At 32.5% G+C, this 27,060-nt stretch overlaps 1 protein-coding gene across 1 annotated transcript in view; it reads left to right on the top strand.

The window, feature by feature from the left end:
- LOC143228627 (medium-chain acyl-CoA ligase ACSF2, mitochondrial-like) overlaps positions 1–27,060 on the top strand; it is a 71,592-nt gene that overhangs the window by 22,621 nt on the left and 21,911 nt on the right. The window contains exons 6-9 of the mRNA XM_076459855.1: positions 15,254–15,301; positions 18,085–18,202; positions 24,620–24,715; positions 26,318–26,466. Coding sequence (XP_076315970.1) covers positions 15,254–15,301; positions 18,085–18,202; positions 24,620–24,715; positions 26,318–26,466 — 411 coding nt within the window. The remainder of the gene's footprint in view (positions 1–15,253; positions 15,302–18,084; positions 18,203–24,619; positions 24,716–26,317; positions 26,467–27,060) is intronic.

The following is a 27,060-nucleotide window of genomic DNA, read 5'->3' as shown; positions in this document are numbered from 1 at the left end:
ACCATGTCCTGTTGTAACAGAGATTACAGTGTCTAAACCAGGTCAGCTTCAGAGTAAGAGGTGAGTGAAACTACTAGAACCATGTCCTGTTGTAACAGAGATTACAGTGTCTAAACCAGGTCAGCTTCAGAGTAAGAGGTGAGTGAAACTACTAGAACCATGTCCTGTTGTAACAGAGATTACAGTGTCTAAACCAGGTCAGCTTCAGAGTAAGAGGTGAGTGAAACTACTAGAACCATGTCCTGTTGTAACAGAGATTACAGTGTCTAAACCAGGTCAGCTTCAGAGTAAGAGGTGAGTGAAACTACTAGAAACATGTCCTGTTGTAACAGAGATTACAGTGTCTAAACCAGGTCAGCTTCAGGTAAGAGGTGAGTGAAACTACTACAACCATGTCCTGTTGTAACAGAGATTACAGTGTCTAAACCAGGTCAGCTTCAGAATAAGAGGTGAGTGAAACTACTAGAACCATGTCCTGTTGTAACAGAGATTACAATGTCTAAACCAGGTCAGCTTCAGAGTAAGAGGTAAGTGAAACTACTAGAACCATGTCCTGTTGTAACAGAGATTACAGTGTCTAAACCAGGTCAGCTTCAGAGTAAGAGGTGAGTGAAACTACTAGAACCATGTCCTGTTGTAACAGAGATTACAGTGTCTAAACCAGGTCACCTTCAGAGTAAGAGATGAGTGAAACTACTAGAACCATGTCCTGTTGTAACAGAGATTACAGTGTCTAAACCAGGTCAGCTTCAGAGTAAGAGGTGAGTGAAACTAATAGAAACATGTCCTGTTGTAACAGAGATTACAGTGTCTAAACCAGGTCAGCTTCAGAGTGAGAGGTGAGTGAAACTACTACAACCATGTCCTGTTGTAACAGAGATTACAGTGTCTAAACCAGGTCAGCTTCAGAATAAGAGGTGAGTGAAACTACTAGAACCATGTCCTGTTGTAACAGAGATTACAGTGTCTAAACCAGGTCAGCTTCAGAGTAAGAGGTAAGTGAAACTACTAGAACCATGTCCTGTTGTAACAGAGATTACAGTGTCTAAACCAGGTCAGCTTCAGTGTAAGAGGTGAGTGAAACTACTAGAACCATGTCCTGTTGTAACAGAGATTACAGTGTCTAAACCAGGTCACCTTCAGAGTAAGAGATGAGTGAAACTACTAGAACCATGTCCTGTTGTAACAGAGATTACAGTGTCTAAACCAGGTCAGCTTCAGAGTAAGATGTGAGTGAAACTACTAGAACCATGTCCTGTTGTAACAGAGATTACAATGTCTAAAGCAGGTCAGCTTAACAGTAAGAGGTGAGTGAAACTACTAGAACCATGTCCTGTTGTAACAGAGATTACAGTGTCTAAACCAGGTCAGCTTCAGAGTAAGAGGTGAGTAAAACTACTAGAACCATGTCCTGTTGTAACAGAGATTGCAGTGTCTAAACCAGGTCAGCTTCAGAGTAAGAGGTGAGTGAAACTACTAGAACCATGTCCTCTTGTAACAGAGATTACAGTGTCTAAAGCAGATCAGCTTCAGAGTAAGAGGTGAGTGAAACTACTAGAACCATGTCCTATTGTAACAGAGATTACAGTGTCTAAACCAGGTCAGCTTCAGAGTAAGAGGTGAGTGAAACTACTAGAACCATTTCCTATTGTAACAGAGATTACAGTGTCTAAACCAGATCAGCTTCAGAGTAAGAGGTGAGTGAAACTACTAGAACCATGTCCTGTTGTAACAGAGATTACAATGTCTAAACCAGGTCAGCTTCAAAGTTAGAGGTGAGTGAAAGTACTAGAGCCATGTCCTGTTGTAACAGAGATTACAGTGTCTAAACCAGGTCAGCTTCAGAGAAAGAGGTGAGTGAAGTTACTAGAACCATGTCCTGTTGTACCAGAGATTACAGTGTCTAAACCAGGTCAGCTTCAGAGTAAGAGGTGAGTGAAACTACTAGAACCATGTCCTGTTGTAACAGAGATTACAGTGTCTAAACCAGGTCAGCTTCAGAGTAAGAGGTGAGTGAAACTACTAGAACCATGTCCTGTTGTAACAGAGATTACAGTGTCTAAACCAGGTAAGTCAAAGTACTAGAAAAGTGTCCTATTGAAACAGAGATTACAGTATCTAAACAAGGTAAGTGAAACTACTAGAAATATGTCCTCTTGCAACAGACATTGCAGTACCTAAATCAAGTAAGTGAAAGTGCTAGAAAAGTGTCCTATTGAAACAGAGATTACAGTATCTAAACCAGGTAAGTGAAAGTACTAGAAAACTGTCCTATTGAAACAGAGATTGCAGTATCTAAACCAGGTAAATGAAAGTACTAGAAAAGTGTCCTATTGAAACAGAGATTGCAGTATCTAAACCAGGTAAGTAAAAGTACTAGAAAAGTGTTCTATTGAAACAGAGATTACAGTATCTAAACCAGGTAAATGAAAGTACTAGAAAAGTGTTCTATTGAAACAGAGATTACAGTATCTAAACCAGGTATGCGAAAGTACTAGAAATGTGTCCTTTTGAAACAGAGATTACAGTATCTAAACCAGGTAAGTGAATGTACCAGAAATGTGTCCTATTGAAACAGAGATTGCAGTATCTAAACCAGGTAAGTGAAACTACTAGAAATGTGTCCTATTGAAACAGAGATTACAGTATCTAAACAAGGTAAGTGAAACTACTAGAAATATGTCCTCTTGCAACAGACATTGCAGTACCTAAATCAAGTAAATGAAAGTACTAGAAAATTGTCCTATTCAAACAGAGATTGCAGTATCTAAACCAGGTAAATGAAAGTACTAGAAAAGTGTCCTATTGAAACAGAGATTGCAGTATCTAAACCAGGTAAGTGAAAGTACTAGAAAAGTGTTCTATTGAAACAGAGATTACAGTATCTAAACCAGGTATGTGAAAGTACTAGAAATGTGTCCTTTTGAAACAGAGATTACAGTATCTAAACCAGGTATGTGAATGTACTAGAAATGTGTCCCATTGAAACAGAGATTACTGTATCTAAACCAGGTAAGTGAAAGTACTAGAAAAGTGTCCTATTGAAACAGAGATTACAGTATCTAAACCAGGTAAATGAAAGTACTAGAAAAGTGTCCTATTGAAACAGAGATTACTGTATCTAAACCAGGTAAATGAAAGTACTAGAAAAGTGTCCTATTGAAACAGAGATTGCAGTATCTAAACCAGGTAAATGAAAGTACTAGAAAACTGTCCTATTGATACAGAGATTGCAGTATCTAAACCAGGTAAGTAAAAGTACTAGAAAAGTGTCCTATTGAAACAGAGATTGCAGTATCTAAACCAGGTAAATGAAAGTATTAGAAAAGTGTTCTATTGAAACAGAGATTACAGTATCTAAACCAGGTATGTGAAAGTACTAGAAATGTGTCCTTTTGAAACAGAGATTACAGTATCTAAACCAGGTAAGTGAATGTACCAGAAATGTGTCCTATTGAAACAGAGATTGCAGTATCTAAACCAGGTAAGTGAAAGTACTAGAAATGTGTCCTATTGAAACAGAGATTACAGTATCTAAACAAGGTAAGTGAAACTACTAGAAATATGTCCTCTTGCAACAGACATTGCAGTACCTAAATCAAGTAAGTGAAAGTACTAGAAAAGTGTCCTATTGAAACAGAGATTACAGTATCTAAACCATGTGAATGAAAGTGCTAGAAAAGTGTCCTATTGAAACAGAGATTACAGTATCTAAACCAGGTAAATGAAAGTACTAGAAAAGTGTCCTATTGAAACAGAGATTCCAGTATCTAAACCAGGTAAATGAAAGTACTAGAAAAGTGTCCTATTGAAACAGAGATTACAGTATATAAACAACGTAAGTGAAAGTGCTAGAAAAGTGTCCTATTGAAACAGAGATTACAGTATCTAAACCAGGTAAGTGAAAGTACTAGAAAAGTGTCTTATTGAAACAGTAATTGCAGTATCTAAACCAGGTAAACGAAAGTACTAGAAAAGTGTCCTATTGAAACAGAGATTGCAGTATCTAAACCAGATAAGTGAAAGTACTAGAAATGTGTCCTATTGAAACAGAGATTACAGTATCTAAACCAGGTAAGTGGAAGTTCTAGAAATGTGTCCTCTTGCAACAGACATTGCAGTACCTAAATCAAGTAAGTGAAAGTACTAGAAAAGTGTCCTATTGAAACAGAGATTATAGTATCTAAACCAGGTAAGTGGAAGTTCTAGAAATGTGTCCTCTTGCAACAGACATTGCAGAGCCTAAATCAAGTAAGTGAAAGTACTAGAAAAGTGTCCCTTTGATACAGAGATTACAGTATCTAAATCAGGTAAGTGAAAGTGCTAGAAAAGTGTCCTATTGAAACAGAGATTACAGTATATAAACCACGTAAGTGAAAGTACTAGAAAAGTGTCCCTTTGATACAGAGATTACAGTATCTAAATCAGGTAAGTGAAAGTGCTAGAAAAGTGTGCTATTGAAACAGAGATTACAGTATCTAAACCAAGTAAGTGAAAGTGCTAGAAAAGTGTCCCTTTGATACAGAGATTACAGTGTCTAAACCAGGTCAGCTTCAGAGTAAGAGGTGAGTGAAACTACTAGAACCATGTCCTGTTGTAACAGAGATTACAGTGTCTAAACCAGGTCAACTTCAGAGTAAGAGGTGAGTGAAACTACTACAACCATGTCCTGTTGTAACAGAGATTACAGTGTCTAAACCAGGTCAGCTTCAGAGTAAGAGGTGAGTGAAACTAATAGAAACATGTCCTGTTGTAACAGAGATTACAGTGTCTAAACCAGGTCAGCTTCAGAGTGAGAGGTGAGTGAAACTACTACAACCATCTCCTGTTGTAACAGAGATTACAGTGTCTAAACCAGGTCAGCTTCAGAATAAGAGGTGAGTGAAACTACTAGAACCATGTCCTGTTGTAACAGAGATTACAGTGTCTAAACCAGGTCAGCTTCAGAGTATGAGGTAAGTGAAACTACTAGAACCATGTCCTGTTGTAACAGAGATTACAGTGTCTAAACCAGGTCAGCTTCAGAGTAAGAGGTGAGTGAAACTACTAGAACCATGTCCTGTTGTAACAGAGATTACAGTGTCTAAACCAGGTCACCTTCAGAGTAAGAGATGAGTGAAACTACTAGAACCATGTCCTGTTGTAACAGAGATTACAGTGTCTAAACCAGGTCAGCTTCAGAGTAAGAGGTGAGTGAAACTACTAGAACCATGTCCTGTTGTAACAGAGATTACAATGTCTAAAGCAGGTCAGCTTAACAGTAAGAGGTGAGTGAAACTACTAGAACCATGTCCTGTTGTAACAGAGATTACAATGTCTAAAGCAGGTCAGCTTAACAGTAAGAGGTGAGTGAAACTACTAGAACCATGTCCTGTTGTAACAGAGATTACAGTGTCTAAACCAGGTCAGCTTCAGAGTAAGAGGTGAGTAAAAGTACTAGAACCATGTCCTGTTGTAACAGAGATTGCAGTGTCTAAACCAGGTCAGCTTCAGAGTAAGAGGTGAGTGAAACTACTAGAACCATGTCCTATTGTAACAGAGATTACAGTGTCTAAACCAGGTCAGCTTCAGAGTAAGAGGTGAGTGAAACTACTAGAACCATGTCCTATTGTAACAGAGTTTACAGTGTCTAAAGCAGATCAGCTTCAGAGTAAGAGGTGAGTGAAACTACTAGAACCATGTCCTATTGTAACAGAGATTACAGTGTCTAAACCAGGTAAGCTTCAGAGTAAGAGGTGAGTGAAACTACTAGAACCATTTCCTATTGTAACAAAGATTACAGTGTCTAAACCAGATCAGCTTCAGAGTAAGAGGTGAGTGAAACTACTAGAACCATGTCCTGTTGTAACAGAGATTACAATGTCTAAACCAGGTCAGCTTCAAAGTTAGAGGTGAGTGAAAGTACTAGAGCCATGTCCTGTTGTAACAGAGATTACAGTGTCTAAACCAGGTCAGCTTCAGAGAAAGAGGTGAGTGAAACTACTAGAACCATGTCCTGTTGTAACAGAGATTACAGTGTCTAAACCAGGTCAGCTTCAGAGTAAGAGGTGAGTGAAACTACTAGAACCATGTCCTGTTGTAACAGAGATTACAGTGTCTAAACCAGGTCAGCTTCAGAGTAAGAGGTGAGTGAAACTACTAGAACCATGTCCTGTTGTAACAGAGATTACAGTGTCTAAACCAGGTAAGTCAAAGTACTAGAAAAGTGTCCTATTGAAACAGAGATTACAATATCTAAACCAGGTAAGTAAAAGTACTAGAAAAGTGTTCTATTGAAACAGAGATTACAGTATCTAAACCAGGTAAATGAAAGTACTAGAAAAGTGTTCTATTGAAACAGAGATTACAGTATCTAAACCAGGTATGTGAAAGTACTAGAAATGTGTCCTTTTGAAACAGAGATTACAGTATCTAAACCAGGTAAGTGAATGTACCAGAAATGTGTCCTATTGAAACAGAGATTGCAGTATCTAAACAAGGTAAGTGAAACTACTAGAAATATGTCCTCTTGCAACAGACATTGCAGTACCTAAATCAAGTAAGTGAAAGTACTAGAAAAGTGTCCTATTGAAACAGAGATTACAGTATCTAAACCATGTGAATGAAAGTGCTAGAAAAGTGTCCTATTGAAACAGAGATTACAGTATCTAAACCAGGTAAATGAAAGTACTAGAAAAGTGTCCTATTGAAACAGAGATTCCAGTATCTAAACCAGGTAAATGAAAGTACTAGAAAAGTGTCCTATTGAAACAGAGATTACAGTATATAAACAACGTAAGTGAAAGTGCTAGAAAAGTGTCCTATTGAAACAGAGATTACAGTATCTAAACCAGGTAAGTGAAAGTACTAGAAAAGTGTCTTATTGAAACAGTAATTGCAGTATCTAAACCAGGTAAACGAAAGTACTAGAAAAGTGTCCTATTGAAACAGAGATTGCAGTATCTAAACCAGATAAGTGAAAGTACTAGAAATGTGTCCTATTGAAACAGAGATTACAGTATCTAAACCAGGTAAGTGGAAGTTCTAGAAATGTGTCCTCTTGCAACAGACATTGCAGTACCTAAATCAAGTAAGTGAAAGTACTAGAAAAGTGTCCTATTGAAACAGAGATTATAGTATCTAAACCAGGTAAGTGGAAGTTCTAGAAATGTGTCCTCTTGCAACAGACATTGCAGAGCCTAAATCAAGTAAGTGAAAGTACTAGAAAAGTGTCCTTTGAAACAGAGATTACAGTATCTAAACCAGGTAAGTGAAAGTGCTAGAAAAGTGTCCTATTGAAACAGAGATTACAGTATCTAAACCAGGTAAGTGAAAGTACTAGAAAAGTGTCCTTTGATACAGAGATTACAGTATCTAAATCAGGTAAGTGAAAGTGCTAGAAAAGTGTGCTATTGAAACAGAGATTACAGTATCTAAACCAAGTAAGTGAAAGTACTAGAAAAGTGTCCCTTTGATACAGAGATTACAGTGTCTAAACCAGGTCAGCTTCAGAGTAAGAGGTGAGTGAAACTACTAGAACCATGTCCTGTTGTAACAGAGATTACAGTGTCTAAACCAGGTCAACTTCAGGTAAGAGGTGAGTGAAACTACTACAACCATGTCCTGTTGTAACAGAGATTACAGTGTCTAAACCAGGTCAGCTTCAGAGTAAGAGGTGAGTGAAACTAATAGAAACATGTCCTGTTGTAACAGAGATTACAGTGTCTAAACCAGGTCAGCTTCAGAGTGAGAGGTGAGTGAAACTACTACAACCATCTCCTGTTGTAACAGAGATTACAGTGTCTAAACCAGGTCAGCTTCAGAATAAGAGGTGAGTGAAACTACTAGAACCATGTCCTGTTGTAACAGAGATTACAGTGTCTAAACCAGGTCAGCTTCAGAGTATGAGGTAAGTGAAACTACTAGAACCATGTCCTGTTGTAACAGAGATTACAGTGTCTAAACCAGGTCAGCTTCAGAGTAAGAGGTGAGTGAAACTACTAGAACCATGTCCTGTTGTAACAGAGATTACAGTGTCTAAACCAGGTCACCTTCAGAGTAAGAGATGAGTGAAACTACTAGAACCATGTCCTGTTGTAACAGAGATTACAGTGTCTAAACCAGGTCAGCTTCAGAGTAAGAGGTGAGTGAAACTACTAGAACCATGTCCTGTTGTAACAGAGATTACAATGTCTAAAGCAGGTCAGCTTAACAGTAAGAGGTGGAGTGAAACTACTAGAACCATGTCCTGTTGTAACAGAGATTACAATGTCTAAAGCAGGTCAGCTTAACAGTAAGAGGTGAGTGAAACTACTAGAACCATGTCCTGTTGTAACAGAGATTACAGTGTCTAAACCAGGTCAGCTTCAGAGTAAGAGGTGAGTAAAAGTACTAGAACCATGTCCTGTTGTAACAGAGATTGCAGTGTCTAAACCAGGTCAGCTTCAGAGTAAGAGGTGAGTGAAACTACTAGAACCATGTCCTATTGTAACAGAGATTACAGTGTCTAAACCAGGTCAGCTTCAGAGTAAGAGGTGAGTGAAACTACTAGAACCATGTCCTATTGTAACAGAGTTTACAGTGTCTAAAGCAGATCAGCTTCAGAGTAAGAGGTGAGTGAAACTACTAGAACCATGTCCTATTGTAACAGAGATTACAGTGTCTAAACCAGGTAAGCTTCAGAGTAAGAGGTGAGTGAAACTACTAGAACCATTTCCTATTGTAACAAAGATTACAGTGTCTAAACCAGATCAGCTTCAGAGTAAGAGGTGAGTGAAACTACTAGAACCATGTCCTGTTGTAACAGAGATTACAATGTCTAAACCAGGTCAGCTTCAAAGTTAGAGGTGAGTGAAAGTACTAGAGCCATGTCCTGTTGTAACAGAGATTACAGTGTCTAAACCAGGTCAGCTTCAGAGAAAGAGGTGAGTGAAACTACTAGAACCATGTCCTGTTGTAACAGAGATTACAGTGTCTAAACCAGGTCAGCTTCAGAGTAAGAGGTGAGTGAAACTACTAGAACCATGTCCTGTTGTAACAGAGATTACAGTGTCTAAACCAGGTCAGCTTCAGAGTAAGAGGTGAGTGAAACTACTAGAACCATGTCCTGTTGTAACAGAGATTACAGTGTCTAAACCAGGTAAGTCAAAGTACTAGAAAAGTGTCCTATTGAAACAGAGATTACAATATCTAAACCAGTTGAGTGAAAGTACTAGAAAAGTGTCCTATTGAAACAGAGATTACATTATCTAAACCAGGTAAGTAAAAGTACTAGAAAAGTGTTCTATTGAAACAGAGATTACAGTATCTAAACCAGGTAAATGAAAGTACTAGAAAAGTGTTCTATTGAAACAGAGATTACAGTATCTAAACCAGGTATGTGAAAGTACTAGAAATGTGTCCTTTTGAAACAGAGATTACAGTATCTAAACCAGGTAAGTGAATGTACCAGAAATGTGTCCTATTGAAACAGAGATTGCAGTATCTAAACCAGGTAAGTGAAACTACTAGAAATGTGTCCTATTGAAACAGAGATTACAGTATCTAAACAAGGTAAGTGAAACTACTAGAAATATGTCCTCTTGCAACAGACATTGCAGTATCTAAATCAGGTAAGTGAAAGTACTAGAAATGTGTCCTATTGAAACAGAGATTACAGTATCTAAACCAGGTAAGTGAAAGTACTAGAAAAGTGTCCTATTGAAACAGAGATTACAGTATCTAAACAAGGTAAGTGAAACTACTAGAAATATGTCCTCTTGCAACAGACATTGCAGTACCTAAATCAAGTAAATGAAAGTACTAGAAAAGTGTCCTATTCAAACAGAGATTGCAGTATCTAAACCAGGTAAATGAAAGTACTAGAAAAGTGTCCTATTGAAACAGAGATTGCAGTATCTAAACCAGGTAAGTGAAAGTACTAGAAAAGTGTTCTATTGAAACAGAGATTACAGTATCTAAACCAGGTATGTGAATGTACTAGAAATGTGTCCCATTGAAACAGAGATTGCAGTATCTAAACCAGGTAAGTCAAAGTACTAGAAATGTGTCCTCTTGCAACAGACATTGCAGTACCTAAATCAAGTAAGTGAAAGTGCTAGAAAAGTGTCCTATTGAAACAGAGATTACTGTATCTAAACCAGGTAAGTGAAAGTACTAGAAAAGTGTCCTATTGAAACAGAGATTACAGTATCTAAACCAGGTAAATGAAAGTACTAGAAAAGTGTCCTATTGAAACAGAGATTACTGTATCTAAACCAGGTAAATGAAAGTACTAGAAAAGTGTCCTATTGAAACAGAGATTGCAGTATCTAAACCAGGTAAATGAAAGTACTAGAAAACTGTCCTATTGATACAGAGATTGCAGTATCTAAACCAGGTAAGTAAAAGTACTAGAAAAGTGTCCTATTGAAACAGAGATTGCAGTATCTAAACCAGGTAAATGAAAGTATTAGAAAAGTGTTCTATTGAAACAGAGATTACAGTATCTAAACCAGGTATGTGAAAGTACTAGAAATGTGTCCTTTTGAAACAGAGATTACAGTATCTAAACCAGGTAAGTGAATGTACCAGAAATGTGTCCTATTGAAACAGAGATTGCAGTATCTAAACCAGGTAAGTGAAACTACTAGAAATGTGTCCTATTGAAACAGAGATTACAGTATCTAAACAAGGTAAGTGAAACTACTAGAAATATGTCCTCTTGCAACAGACATTGCAGTACCTAAATCAAGTAAGTGAAAGTACTAGAAAAGTGTCCTATTGAAACAGAGATTACAGTATCTAAACCATGTGAATGAAAGTGCTAGAAAAGTGTCCTATTGAAACAGAGATTACAGTATCTAAACCAGGTAAATGAAAGTACTAGAAAAGTGTCCTATTGAAACAGAGATTCCAGTATCTAAACCAGGTAAATGAAAGTACTAGAAAAGTGTCCTATTGAAACAGAGATTACAGTATATAAACAACGTAAGTGAAAGTGCTAGAAAAGTGTCCTATTAAAACAGAGATTACAGTATCTAAACCAGGTAAGTGGAAGTTCTAGAAATGTGTCCTCTTGCAACAGACATTGCAGTACTTAAATCAAGTAAGTGAATGTGCTAGAAAAGTGTCCTATTGAAACAGAGATTACAGTATCTAAACCAGGTAAGTGAAAGTACTAGAAAAGTGTCTTATTGAAACAGAAATTGCAGTATCTAAACCATGTAAACGAAAGTACTAGAAAAGTGTCCTATTGAAACAGAGATTGCAGTATCTAAACCAGGTAAGTAAAAGTACTAGAAAAGTGTCCTATTGAAACAGAGATTGCAGTATCTAAACCAGATAAGTGAAAGTACTAGAAATGTGTCCTATTGAAACAGAGATTACAGTATCTAAACCAGGTAAGTGGAAGTTCTAGAAATGTGTCCTCTTGCAACAGACATTGCAGTACCTAAATCAAGTAAGTGAAAGTACTAGAAAAGTGTCCTATTGAAACAGAGATTATAGTATCTAAACCAGGTAAGTGGAAGTTCTAGAAATGTGTCCTCTTGCAACAGACATTGCAGAGCCTAAATCAAGTAAGTGAAAGTACTAGAAAAGTGTCCCTTTGATACAGAGATTACAGTATCTAAATCATGTAAGTGAAAGTGCTAGAAAAGTGTCCTATTGAAACAGAGATTACAGTATATAAACCACGTAAGTGAAAGTACTAGAAAAGTGTCCCTTTGATACAGAGATTACAGTATCTAAATCAGGTAAGTGAAAGTGCTAGAAAAGTGTCCTATTGAAACAGAGATTACAGTATCTAAACCAAGTAAATTTATACAGTGTATAAATAGTATAACTAATACTGTGTATAGATAGTATAACTAATACTGTGTATAAATAGTATAACTAATACTGTGTATAAATATTATAACTAATACAGTGTATAAATAGTGTAACTAATACTGTGTATAAATAGTATAACTAATACGGTTTATAGATAGTATAACTAATACTGTGTCTAAATAGTATAACTAATACGGTGTATAAATAGTATAACTAATACGGTTTATAGATAGTATAACTAATACTGTGTATAAATAGTATAACTAATACGGTTTATAGATAGTATAACTAATACAGTGTATAGATAGTATAACTAATACTGTGTATAAATAGTATAACTAATACAGTGTATAAATAGTATAACTAATACAGTGTATAAATAGTATAACTAATACTGTGTATAAACAGTATACCTAATACGGTTTATAAATAGTATAATTAATACTGTGTATAAATAGTATAACTAATACGGTTTATAGATAGTATAACTAATACTGTGTCTAAGTAGTATAACTAATACGGTGTATAAATAGTATAACTAATACGGTTTATAGATAGTATAACTAATACTGTGTATAAATAGTATAACTAATACGGTTTATAGATAGTATAACTAATACAGTGTATAGATAGTATAACTAATACTGTGTATAAATAGTATAACTAATACAGTGTATAAATAGTATAACTAATACAGTGTATAAATAGTGTAACTAATACAGTGTATAAATAGTATAACTAATACGGTTTATAGATAGTATAACTAATACAGTGTATAGATAGTATAACTAATACTGTGTATAAATAGTATAACTAATACAGTGTATAAATAGTATAACTAATACTGTGTATAAACAGTATACCTAATACGGTTTATAAATAGTATAACTAATACAGTGTATAAATAGTATAACTAATACAGTTTATAAATAGTATAACTAATACTGTGTATAAACAGTATACCTAATACGGTTTATAGATAGTATAACTAATACAGTGTATAGATAGTATAACTAATACTGTGTATAAATAGTATAACTAATACAGTGTATAAATAGTATAACTAATACAGTGTATAAATAGTGTAACTAATACAGTGTATAAATAGTATAACTAATACGGTTTATAGATAGTATAACTAATACAGTGTATAGATAGTATAACTAATACTGTGTATAAATAGTATAACTAATACAGTGTATAAATAGTATAACTAATACTGTGTATAAACAGTATACCTAATACGGTTTATAAATAGTATAACTAATACAGTGTATAAATAGTATAACTAATACAGTGTATAAATAGTATAACTAATACTGTGTATAAACAGTATACCTAATACGGTTTATAAATAGTATAACTAATACAGTGTATAAATAGTATAACTAATACAGTGTATAAATAGTATAACTAATACGGTTTATAGATAGTATAACTAATACTGTGTATAGATAGTATAACTAATACTGTGTATAAATAGTATAACTAATACAGTGTATAAATAGTGTAACTAATACAGTGTATAAATAGTATAACTAATACTGTGTATAAACAGTATACCTAATACGGTTTATAAATAGTATAACTAATACAGTGTATAAATAGTATAACTAATACTGTGTATAAACAGTATACCTAATACGGTTTATAAATAGTATAACTAATACACTGTATAAATAGTATAACTAATACAGTGTATAAATAGTATAACTAATACTGTGTATAGATAGTATAACTAATACTGTGTATAGATAGTATAACTAATACTGTGTATAGATAGTATAACTAATACTGTGTATAAATAGTATAACTAATACAGTGTATAAATAGTATAACTAATACTGTGTATAGATAGTATAACTAATACTGTGTATAAATAGTATAACTAATACTGTGTATAAATAGTATAACTAATACTGTGTATAAATAGTATAACTAATACGGTTTAGAGATAGTATAACTAATACTGTGTATAAATAGTATAACTAATACAGTGTATAAATAGTATAACTAATACTGTGTATAAATAGTATAACTAATACTGTGTATAGATAGTATAACTAATACAGTGTATAAATAGTAAAACTAATACAGTGTACAAATATTATAACTAAAACTGTGTATAAATAGTATAACTAATACAGTGTATAAATAGTATAACTAATACTGTGTATAGATAGTATAACTAATACAGTGTATAAATAGTAAAACTAATACAGTGTGTAAATATGTTTTTCTCTATGGTTGGTAAATAATGTGTAGACGTTTTCATAATTCTGAGGTTTTATAATCACGACATCAGGTATATATTCTAACATCAGGTATATATTGTAACATGAGGTATGTATTCTAACATCAGGTATATATTCTAACATCAGGTATATATTGTAACATGAGGTATGTATTCTAACATCAGGTATATATTGTAACATCAGGTATATATTGTAACATGAGGTATGTATTCTAACATCAGGTATATATTCTAACATCAGGTATATATTGTAACATGAGGTATGTATTCTAACATCAGGTATATATTGTAACATCAGGTATATATTGTAACATGAGGTATGTTTTCTAACATCAGGTATATATTGTAACATCAGGTATATATTGTAACATGAGGTACGTATTCTAACATCAGGTATATATTGTAACATCAGGTATATATTGTAACATGAGGTATGTATTCTAACATCAGGTATATATTGTAACATCAGGTATATATTGTAACATGAGGTATGTATTCTAACATCAGGTATATATTGTAACATCAGGTATATATTGTAACATGAGGTACGTATTCTAACATCAGGTATATATTGTAACATGAGGTATGTATTCTAACATCAGGTATATATTGTAACATCAGGTATATATTGTAACATCAGGTATATATTGTAACATGAGGTATGTATTCTAACATCAGGTATATATTGTAACATCAGGTATATATTGTAACATCAGGTATATATTGTAACATCAGATATATATTGTAACATGAGGTACGTATTCTAACATCAGGTATATATTCTAACATCAGGTATATATTGTAACATGAGGTATGTATTCTAACATCAGGTATATATTGTAACATCAGGTATATATTGTAACATCAGGTATATATTGTAACATGAGGTATGTATTCTAACATCAGGTATATATTGTAACATCAGGTATATATTGTAACATGAGGTATGTATTCTAACATCAGGTATATATTCTAACATCAGGTATATATTGTAACATGAGGTATGTATTCTAACATCAGGTATATATTGTAACATCAGGTATATATTGTAACATGAGGTATATATTCTAACATCAGGTATATATTGTAACAGTCCAGAGTTTTAACAAGGTTAGAGTTGTAGTGTAACAATTTCATTTAAATATTTTAACTTTACAAAATTAATATAATATTATTATTTCAATATTATTAACTTAATTTCCCCTATAGGTGTCCAGATTTACATACTGTTGTGATGCTGACGAAAAGAAATTATCCGTAAGTAATCAGAAAAGTGATGTAGTTTCACAGGCTTGAAATATAATTTATACACCTAGAACCCAAACATACTTATGTATTATACGTCATGTACTGAGTGTCAGTGAGCTCTAACATGTAATGAACGTGAGAATATTACTTGTGATCAAACCCAGAATTCTTAGCTTGACTTTTTTTCCCACCCACATTCCAAAGTTCAATGTTAAAGAAACACTAATTTCTCTTCCATTTATTTTTAATTAACACTACACAAACACTAATTTCTCTATCATTTATTTTTCATTAACACAACACAAACACTAATTTGTCTACCATTTATTTTTAATTAGCACGACACAAACACTAATTTCTCCATTTATTTTTCATTAGCACAACACAAACACTAATTTCTCTATCATTTATTTTTAATTAACACTACACAAACACTAATTTCTCCTTCATTTAATTTTATTTAACACTACACAAACACTAATTTCTCTATCATTTATTTTTCATTAACACAACACAAAGACTAATTTGTCTACCATTTATTTTTAATTAACACGACACAAACACTAATTTCTCCTCCATTTATTTTTCATTAGCACAACACAAACACTAATTTCTCTATCATTTATTTTTAATTAACACTACACAAACACTAATTTCTCCTTCATTTAATTTTATTTAACACTACACAAACACTAATTTTTCTGTCATTTATTTTTAATCAACACTACACAAACACTAATTTCTCCTTCATTTAATTTTATTTAACACTACACAAACACTAATTTTTCTGTCATTTATTTTTAATTAACACTACACAAAAACTAATTTCTCTATCATTTATTTTTCATTAACACAACACAAACACTAATTTGTCTACCATTTATTTTTAATTAACACGACACAAACACTAATTTCTCCTCCATTTATTTTTCATTAGCACAACACAAACACTAATTTCTCTATCATTTATTTTGATTAACACTACACAAACACTAATTTCTCCTTCATTTAATTTTATTTAACACTACACAAACACTAATTTCTCTATCATTTATTTTTCATTAACACAACACAAACACTAATTTGTCTACCATTTATTTTAATTAACACGACACAAACACTAATTTCTCCTCCATTTATTTTTCATTAGCACAACACAAGTTACTAATTTCTATCATTTATTTTTAATTAACACTACACAAACACTAATTTCTCCTTCATTTAATTTTATTTAACACTACACAAACACTAATTTTTCTGTCATTCATTTTTAATTAACACTACACAAACACTAATTTCTCTATCATTTATTTTTAATTAACACTACACAAACACTAATTTCTCCTTCATTTAATTTTATTTAACACTACACAAACACTAATTTCTCTATCATTTATTTTTCATTAACACAACACAAACACTAATTTGTCTACCATTTATTTTTAATTAACACGACACAAACACTAATTTCTCCTCCATTTATTTTTCATTAGCACAACACAAACACTAATTTCTCTATCATTTATTTTTAATTAACACTACACAAACACTAATTTCTCCTTCATTTAATTTTATTTAACACTACACAAACACTAATTTTTCTGTCATTTATTTTTAATCAACACTACACAAACACTAATTTCTCCTTCATTTAATTTTATTTAACACTACACAAACACTAATTTTTCTGTCATTTATTTTTAATTAACACTACACAAAAACTAATTTCTCTATCATTTATTTTTCATTAACACAGCACAAACACTAATTTGTCTACCATTTATTTTAATTAACACGACACAAACACTAATTTCTCCTCCATTTATTTTTCATTAGCACAACACAAACACTAATTTCTCTATCATTTATTTTTAATTAACACTACACAAACACTAATTTCTCCTTCATTTAATTTTATTTAACACTACACAAACACTAATTTCTCTATCATTTATTTTTCATTAACACAACACAAACACTAATTTGTCTACCATTTATTTTAATTAACACGACACAAACACTAATTTCTCCTCCATTTATTTTTCATTAGCACAACACAAACACTAATTTCTCTATCATTTATTTTTAATTAACACTACACAAACACTAATTTCTCCTTCATTTAATTTTATTTAACACTACACAAACACTAATTTTTCTGTCATTCATTTTTAATTAACACTACACAAACACTAATTTCTCTATCATTTATTTTTAATTAACACTACACAAACACTAATTTCTCCTTCATTTAATTTTATTTAACACTACACAAACACTAATTTTTCTGTCATTTATTTTTAATTAACACTACACAAACACTAATTTCTCTATCATTTATTTTTAATTAACACTACACAATCACTAATTTCTCCTCCATTTATTTTTCATTAACAGAACACAAACACTAATTTCTCTATCATTTTTTTTAATTAACACGACACAAACACTAATTTGTTCACCGTTTATTTTTAATTAACACTACAAAAACACTAATTTCTCTATCATTTAATTTTAATTAACACTACACAAGCACTGATTTCTCCTCCAGTTATTTTTAATTAACATTACACAAACACTAATTTCTCCTCCATTTATTATTAATTTAAACTACACAAACAATAATTTCTCTGTCATTTATTTTTTAAAAGTTGACACTTCAGAAACACTAGTTTTTACTCAATTTATTTTGCAAGATATAAATATATAGTTGTAATATACTTTAAACATATAACACATGTTCAAGAATTACTGAATTATTAATTGCTTTGTAATAATTCTTTTGAAAACAGCGGAGTATACAAGTTTGAGGATATTTTACAAGTCGCAGGAAACGAGAAATTGCGAGAAATAAAAAAGCTTGTTTCAAAAATACAGTTTGATGACCCCGTCTGTATACAGCTAACATCGGTATGTATACAGCTAACATAGGTGTGTACAACTAACATCAGTATGTTTACAGCTAACATCGGTATGTATACAGCTAACAATGGTATGTATACAGCTAACATTGGTATGTATACAGCTAACATCGGTATGTATACAGCTAACATTTGTATGTGTACAGCTAACATCGGTATGTGTACAGCTAACATCGGTATCTGTACAGTTAACATCGGTATGTATACAGCTAACATCGGTATGTATACAGCTAACATTGGTATGTGTACAGCTAACATCGGTATGTATACAGCTAACATCGGTATGTATACAGCTAACATCGGTATGTATACAGCTAACATTGGTATGTGTACAGCTAACATCGGTATCTGTACAGTTAACATCGGTATGTATACAGCTAACATTGGTATGTGTACAGCTAACATCGGTATGTATACAGCTAACATCGGTATGTATACAGCTAACATTGGTATGTGTACAGCTAACATCGGTATGTGTACAGCTAACATCGGTATGTATACAGCTAACATCGGTATGTATACAGCTAACATCGGTATGTATACAGCTAACATTGGTATGTGTACAGCTAACATCGGTATGTATACAGCTAACATCGGTATGTATACAGTTAACATCGGTATGTATACAGCTAACATCGGTATGTATACAGCTAACATCGGTATGTATACAGCTAACATCGGTATGTATACAGCTGACATAGGTATGTATACAGCTAACATAGGTATGTATACAGCTAACATTGGTATGTGTACAGCTGATATCGGTATGTGTACAGCTGACATTGGTATGTATACAGCTAACATTGGTTAATGTTGTGTATTGTTGTACTACTGTTGTTAATTTATTATGTTGTACTACTTTGGTTAATGTTGTGTATTGTTTTACTACTGTTGTTAATGTATTGTGTTTTACTACTTTGGTTAATGTTGTGTATTGTTGTACTACTGTTGTTAATGTATTGTGTTGTACTACTTTGGTTAATGTTGTGTGTTCTTGTACTACTGTTGCTAATGTATTGTGTTGTACTACTTCGGTTGATGTTGTGTATTGTTTTACTACTGTTGTTAATGTATTGTGTTCTACTACTTTGGTTAATGTTGTGTATTGTTGTACTACTGTTGTTAATGTATTGTGTTGTACTACTTTGGTTAATGTTGTGTGTTGTTGTACTACTGTTGCTAATGTATTGTGTTGTACTACTTTGGGTGATGTTGTGTATTGTTTTACTACTGTTGTTAATGTATTGTGTTGTACTACTTTGGTTAATGTTGTGTATTGTTTTACTACTGTTGTTAATGTATTGTGTTGTACTACTTTGGTTAATGTTGTGTATTGTTGTACTACTGTTGTTAATGTATTGTGTTGTACTACTTTGGTTGATGTTGTGTATTGTTTTACTACTGTTGTTAATGTATTGTGTTCTACTACTTTGGTTAATGTTGTGTATTGTTGTACTACTGTTGTTAATGTATTGTGTTGTACTACTTTGGTTGATGTTGTGTATTGTTTTACTACTGTTGTTAATGTATTGTGTTGTACTACTTTGGTTAATGTTGTGTATTGTTGTACTACTGTTGTTAATGTATTGTGTTGTACTACTTTGGTTAATGTTGTGTATTGTTTTACTACTGTTGTTATTGTTGTATTGTGTTGTACTACTTTGGTTAATGTTGTGTATTGTTTTACTACTGTTGTTGATGTTGCATTGTGTTGTACTACTTTGGTTGATGTTGTGTATTGTTTTACTACTGTTGTTGATGTTGCATTGTGTTGTACTACTTTGGTTGATGTTGTGTATTGTTTTACTACTATTTGTTGATGTTGTATTGTGTTGTACTACTTTGGTTAATGTTGTGTATTGTTTAACGACTGTTGTTGATGTTGTGTTGTGTTGTACCACTTTGGTTGATGTTGTGTTATGTTTTACTACTGTTGGTAATGTATTATGTTGTACTACTTTGGTTGATGTTGTGTATTGTTGTACTACTGTTGTTAATGTATTATGTTGTACTTCTTTGGGTGATGTTGTGTATTGTTTTACTACTGTTGTTGATGTTGTATTGTGTTGTACTACTTTGGTTGATGTTGTGTATTGTTGTACTACTGTTGTTAATGTATTGTGTTGTACTACTTTGGTTAATGTTGTGTATTGTTGTACTACTGTCGTTAATGTATTGTGTTGTACTACTTTGGTTAATGTTGTGTATTGTTGTACTACTGTCGTTAATGTATTGTGTTGTACTACTTTGGTTGATGTTGTGTATTGTTGTACTACTGTTGCTAATGTATTGTGTTGTACTACTTTGGTTGATGTTGTGTATTGTTGTACTACTGTTGTTAATGTATTGTGTTGTACTACTTTGGTTAATGTTGTGTATTGTTGTACTACTGTTGTTAATGTATTGTGTTGTACTACTTTGGTTAATGTTGTGTATTGTTGTACTACTGTCGTTAATGTATTGTGTTGTACTACTTTGGTTGATGTTGTGTATTGTTGTACTACTATAGTTAATGTATTGTGTTGTATTACCTTGGTTAATGTTGTGTATTGTTTAACGACTGTTGTTGATGTTGTGTTGTGTTGTACCACTTTGGTTGATGTTGTGTTATGTTGTACTACTGTTGTTAATGTATTGTGTTGTACTACTTTGGTTAATGTTGTGTATTGTTGTACTACTGTTGTTAATGTATTGTGTTGTACTACTTTGGTTAATGTTGTGTATTGTTGTACTACTGTCGTTAATGTATTGTGTTGTACTACTTTGGTTGATGTTGTGTATTGTTGTACTACTATAGTTAATGTATTGTGTTGTATTACCTTGGTTAATGTTGTGTATTGTTTAACGACTGTTGTTGATGTTGTGTTGTGTTGTACCACTTTGGTTGATGTTGTGTTATGTTTTACTACTGTTGTTGATGTTGTATTGTGTTGTACTACTTTGGTTAATGTTGTGTATTGTTGTATTACTGTTGTTGATGTTGTATTGTGTTGTACTACTTTGGTTGATGTTGTGTATTGTTTTACTACTATGATTAATGTTGTATGTTGTTGTACTACTTTGGTTAATGTTGTGTATTGTTTTACTACTGTTGTTGATGTTGTATTTTGTTGTGCTACTTTGGTTGATGTTGTGTATTTGTTTACTACTATGATTAACGTTGTGTATTGTTGTACTACTTGAGTTGGTGTTTTATATTGTTATACTACTGTTGTTAATGTTGTATTGTGTTGTACTACTTTGGTTGATGTTGTGTATTGTTTTACTACTATGATTAATGTTGTGTATTGTTGTACTACTTGAGTTTGTGTTTTATATTGTTGTACTACTTTGGTTAATGTTGTGTATTGTTTTACTACTGTTGTTGTATTTTGTTGTACTACTTTGGTTGATGTTGTTTATTGTTTTACTACTATGATATATGTTGTGTATTGTTGTACTACTTGAGTTGGTGTTTTATATTGTTGTACTACTGTTGTTAATGTTGTATTGTGTTGTACTACTTTGGTTGATGTTGTGTATTGTTTTACTACTGTTGTTAATGTATTGTGTTTTACTACTTTGGTTAATGTTGTGTATTGTTGTACTACTGTTGTTAATGTATTGTGTTGTACTACTTTGGTTAATGTTGTGTGTTGTTGTACTACTGTTGCTAATGTATTGTGTTGTACTACTTTGGTTGATGTTGTGTATTGTTTTACTACTGTTGTTAATGTATTGTGTTCTACTACTTTGGTTAATGTTGTGTATTGTTGTACTACTGTTGTTAATGTATTGTGTTGTACTACTTTGGTTAATGTTGTGTATTGTTGTACTACTGTTGCTAATGTATTGTGTTGTACTACTTTTGGTTGATGTTGTGTATTGTTTTACTACTGTTGTTAATGTATTGTGTTGTACTACTTTGGTTAATGTTGTGTATTGTTTTACTACTGTTGTTAATGTATTGTGTTGTACTACTTTGGTTAATGTTGTGTATTGTTGTACTACTGTTGTTAATGTATTGTGTTGTACTACTTTGGTTGATGTTGTGTATTGTTTTACTACTGTTGTTAATGTATTGTGTTGTACTACTTTGGTTAATGTTGTGTATTGTTGTACTACTGTTGTTAATGTATTGTGTTGTACTACTTTGGTTGATGTTGTGTATTGTTTTACTACTGTTGTTAATGTATTGTGTTGTACTACTTTGGTTAATGTTGTGTATTGTTGTACTACTGTTGTTAATGTATTGTGTTGTACTACTTTGGTTAATGTTGTGTATTGTTTTACTACTGTTGTTATTGTTGTATTGTGTTGTACTACTTTGGTTAATGTTGTGTATTGTTTTACTACTGTTGTTGATGTTGCATTGTGTTGTACTACTTTGGTTGATGTTGTGTATTGTTTTACTACTGTTGTTGATGTTGCATTGTGTTGTACTACTTTGGTTGATGTTGTGTATTGTTTTACTACTGTTGTTGATGTTGTATTGTGTTGTACTACTTTGGTTAATGTTGTGTATTGTTTAACGACTGTTGTTGATGTTGTGTTGTGTTGTACCACTTTGGTTGATGTTGTGTTATGTTTTACTACTGTTGGTAATGTATTATGTTGTACTACTTTGGTTGATGTTGTGTATTGTTGTACTACTGTTGTTAATGTATTATGTTGTACTTCTTTGGGTGATGTTGTGTATTGTTTTACTACTGTTGTTGATGTTGTATTGTGTTGTACTACTTTGGTTGATGTTGTGTATTGTTGTACTACTGTTGTTAATGTATTGTGTTGTACTACTTTGGTTAATGTTGTGTATTGTTGTACTACTGTCGTTAATGTATTGTGTTGTACTACTTTGGTTAATGTTGTGTATTGTTGTACTACTGTTGTTAATGTATTGTGTTGTACTACTTTGGTTGATGTTGTGTATTGTTGTACTACTGTTGTTAATGTATTGTGTTGTACTACTTTGGTTGATGTTGTGTATTGTTGTACTACTGTTGTTAATGTATTGTGTTGTACTACTTTGGTTAATGTTGTGTATTGTTGTACTACTGTTGTTAATGTATTGTGTTGTACTACTTTGGTTAATGTTGTGTATTGTTGTACTACTGTTGTTAATGTATTGTGTTGTACTACTTTGGTTAATGTTGTGTATTGTTTGTACTACTATAGTTAATGTATTGTGTTGTATTACCTTGGTTAATGTTTGTGTATTGTTTTAAACTATTTGTTGATGTTGTGTTGTGTTGTACCACTTTGGTTGATGTTGTGTTATGTTTTACTACTGTTGTTGATGTTGTATTGTGTGTTGTACTACTTTGGTTAATGTTGTGTATTGTTGTATTACTGTTGTTGATGTTGTATTGTGTTGTACTACTTTGGTTGATGTTGTGTATTGTTTTACTACTATGATTAATGTTGTATGTTGTTGTACTACTTTGGTTAATGTTGTGTATTGTTTACTACTGTTGTTGATGTTGTATTTTGTTGTACTACTTTGGTTGATGTTGTGTATTTGTTTACTACTATGATTAATGTTGTGTATTGTTGTACCACTTGAGGTTGGTGTGTTTTATATTGTTATACTACTGTTGTTAATGTTGTATTGTGTTGTACTACTTTGGTTGATGTTGTGTATTGTTTTACTACTATGATTAATGTTGTGTATTGTTGTACTACTTGAGTTTGTGTTTTATATTGTTGTACTACTTTGGTTAATGTTGTGTATTGTTTTACTACTGTTGTTGTATTTTGTTGTACTACTTTGGTTGATGTTGTTTATTGTTTTACTACTATGATATATGTTGTGTATTGTTGTACTACTTGAGTTGGTGTTTTATATTGTTGTACTACTGTTGTTAATGTTGTATTGTGTTGTACTACTTTGGTTGATGTTGTGTATTGTTTTACTACTGTTGTTAATGTTATATTGTGTTGTACTACTTTGGTTGATGTTGTGTATTGTTTTACTACTTTGATTAATGTTGTATGTTGTTGTACTACTTTGGTTAATCTTGTGTATTGTTGTACTACTTTAGCTGATGTTGTATATTATTGTAGAACTTTTGTTAATGTTCTATATTGTTGTACTATTCTTGTTAATGTTGCGTATTGTTCCACTACTTTGGTTAATGTTGTATGTCATTGTACTATTCTGGTTAATGTTGTGTATTGTCCTACTACTTTTGTTAATTCTGTATATTGTTGTACTACTTTGGTTAGTGTTATGTTTTGTTGTTTTACTTTGTTTTGAGGTAGCAGTCAACTTGTGGTCTAATTTAGAATATTAAAACTATTAATCTATGTAACATTCATAACAATAGTATAAGTTAACTAGCATACAACAGAATAATATCAGTGTATGTAACATACACCAGAATAGTATTAATTTATGTAACATAGATTTTTTTTTTCTCATTTCCAGGGGTCAACAGGTCAAGCTAAAGCAGCAACTTTGTCTCATTTTAACCTCATTAACAATGGTCTGGTGTTTTACACCCGCATCTCAATACCTGGTGTGGTATGTACCATCTTTAATGTCAATACCATATTTAATGTCAATCATAAGAAAATTATTTGAAACGTGTTATGTAAATGTGAATTGGAAAGTGTTTATGAACACAGTGTTGTACTAAATCCACTAAGCCTGATTAAAAAGCAGATGTAATTTGTATATCTTGTCAGAAACATCTTGCCTTGATTTCTAGTTGTTGGTAGTTATTTGACATCACAATATGACATCAAGCTTATTTAGATGTCGTGTAACCTTGTTTCTCTTCTGCTCTATAAGTGTCAAATTTGATATAATTGTTGACAACCCACTACAGATAGTTGTTAACCATCTATAGTGATAGTTATATCATCTGTTTAACCATCTTCAAAGAGAGCTTTGTTTTGTCTATTTAACCAAATTTAGATATAGTTATTTGTTTTGTCTGTTTATCGATCTTTAGATATAGTTATGTGGTCTCTGTTTAAAAATCTCTAGTAATAGTTTTGTTTTGACTGGTTAATTATCATTAAAGTCAGTTATTTCTCATCTGTTGAACCATCTTCGTCTTGTAATGAGAGCTATATGTGTTTTGTTGAACCATCTTCGTCTTGTAATGAGAGCTATATGTGTTTTGTTGAACCATCTTCGTCTTGTAATGAGAGCTATATGTGTTCTGTTGAACTGTCTTCGTCTTGTAATGATAGCTTAATGTGTTTTCTTGAACCATTTTCCACTTCTAATGATAACTATATGTATTCTAGTGAACCATCTTCAACTTCTAATGATAGCTGTGTGTATTTTGTTGAACCATCTTCTTCTTGTAATGAGAGCTATATGTGTTTTGTTGAACCATCTTCGTCTTGTAATGAGAGCTATATGTGTTTTGTTGAACCATCTTCGTCTTGTAATGAGAGCTATATGTGTTTTGTTGAACCATTTTCGTCTTCTAATGAGAGCTATATGTGTTTTGTTGAACCATCTTCGTCTTGTAATGAGAGCTATATGTGTTTTGTTGAACCATCTTCGTCTTGTAATGAGAGCTATATGTGTTTTGTTGAACCATCTTCGTCTTGTAATGAGAGCTATATGTGTTTTGTTGAACCATCTTCGTCTTGTAATGAGAGCTATATGTGTTTTGTTGAACCATCTTCGTCTTATAATGAGAGCTATATGTGTTTTGTTGAACCATCTTCGTCTTGTAATGAGAGCTATATGTGTTTTGTTGAACCATTTTCGTCTTGTAATGAGAGCTATATGTGTTTTTTTGAACCATCTTCGTCTTATAATGAGAGCTATATGTGTTTTGTTGAACCATCTTCGTCTTGTAATGAGAGCTATATGTGTTCTGTTGAACCATCTTCAACTGCTAATGATAATCATGTGTTCTGTTGGACCATTTTTTTCTTGTAATGATAGGTGTATGTGTTCTGTTGAACTGTCTTCGTCTTGTAATGATAGCTATACATGTTCTGTAGAACCAACTCCATCTTTTGATAATAGTTATATATGGTCAACTGAACCATTTTTATCTCCTAATAATAGACTGTTGTTTCATGTTTCAGTGGTAGTTAAATCTGGTTTATTGCACCATTTCATCATCTAGTGATGGGTATATGTTGTCTGTTGTAGACATCTGTTGACTGCATCCCTTTACCATTGTTTCATACGTTTGGCTCCTTAGCCGGAAGCATGGCAACCTTTGTTCATCGTAAAATGACTGTGTTTCCATCAGCTTTTTTTGACCCTTTAGCAACCCTTGAGGCTATTGAAAACGAACGGTAAGACCAAGTAGTAAAGTGTATTTTGTTTTATATATAATGTATGAACCATGAAGGTAACATTATGTTACAGCAACTAAATCATCACCTTCTTGGAGTTTTAGAAATAAATTATTCAGTGATGTATAGGCTGTGTTGTTTTTAAAACAATTACTCTTTCTGTTAGATGTACCATCATCATGATAACGTCCACTATTCTACCTAACGCTTGTTTCTTGTTAGATGTACCATCATCATGAGAACATCCACTATTCTACCTAACTTGTTTCTTGTTAGATGTACCATTATCATGATAACGTCCACTATTCTACCTAACGCTTGTTTCTTGTTAGATGTACCATTATCATTATAACATCCACTATTCTACCTAACTTGTTTCTTGTTAGATGTACCATTATCATGATAACGTCCACTATTCTACCTAACGCTTGTTTCTTGTTAGATGTACCATTATCATTATAACATCCACTATTCTACCTAACGCTTGTTTCTTGTTAGATGTACCATTATCATGATAACGTCCACTATTCTACCTAACGCTTGTTTCCTGTTAAATGTACCATCATCATGATAACGTCCACTATTCTACCTAAC

Source organism: Tachypleus tridentatus, chromosome 10, assembly GCF_004210375.1.
Source record: "Tachypleus tridentatus isolate NWPU-2018 chromosome 10, ASM421037v1, whole genome shotgun sequence".
Classification (NCBI taxonomy): Eukaryota; Metazoa; Arthropoda; class Merostomata; order Xiphosura; family Limulidae; genus Tachypleus; species Tachypleus tridentatus.
This window is presented reverse-complemented; position numbering and strand designations above follow the sequence as displayed.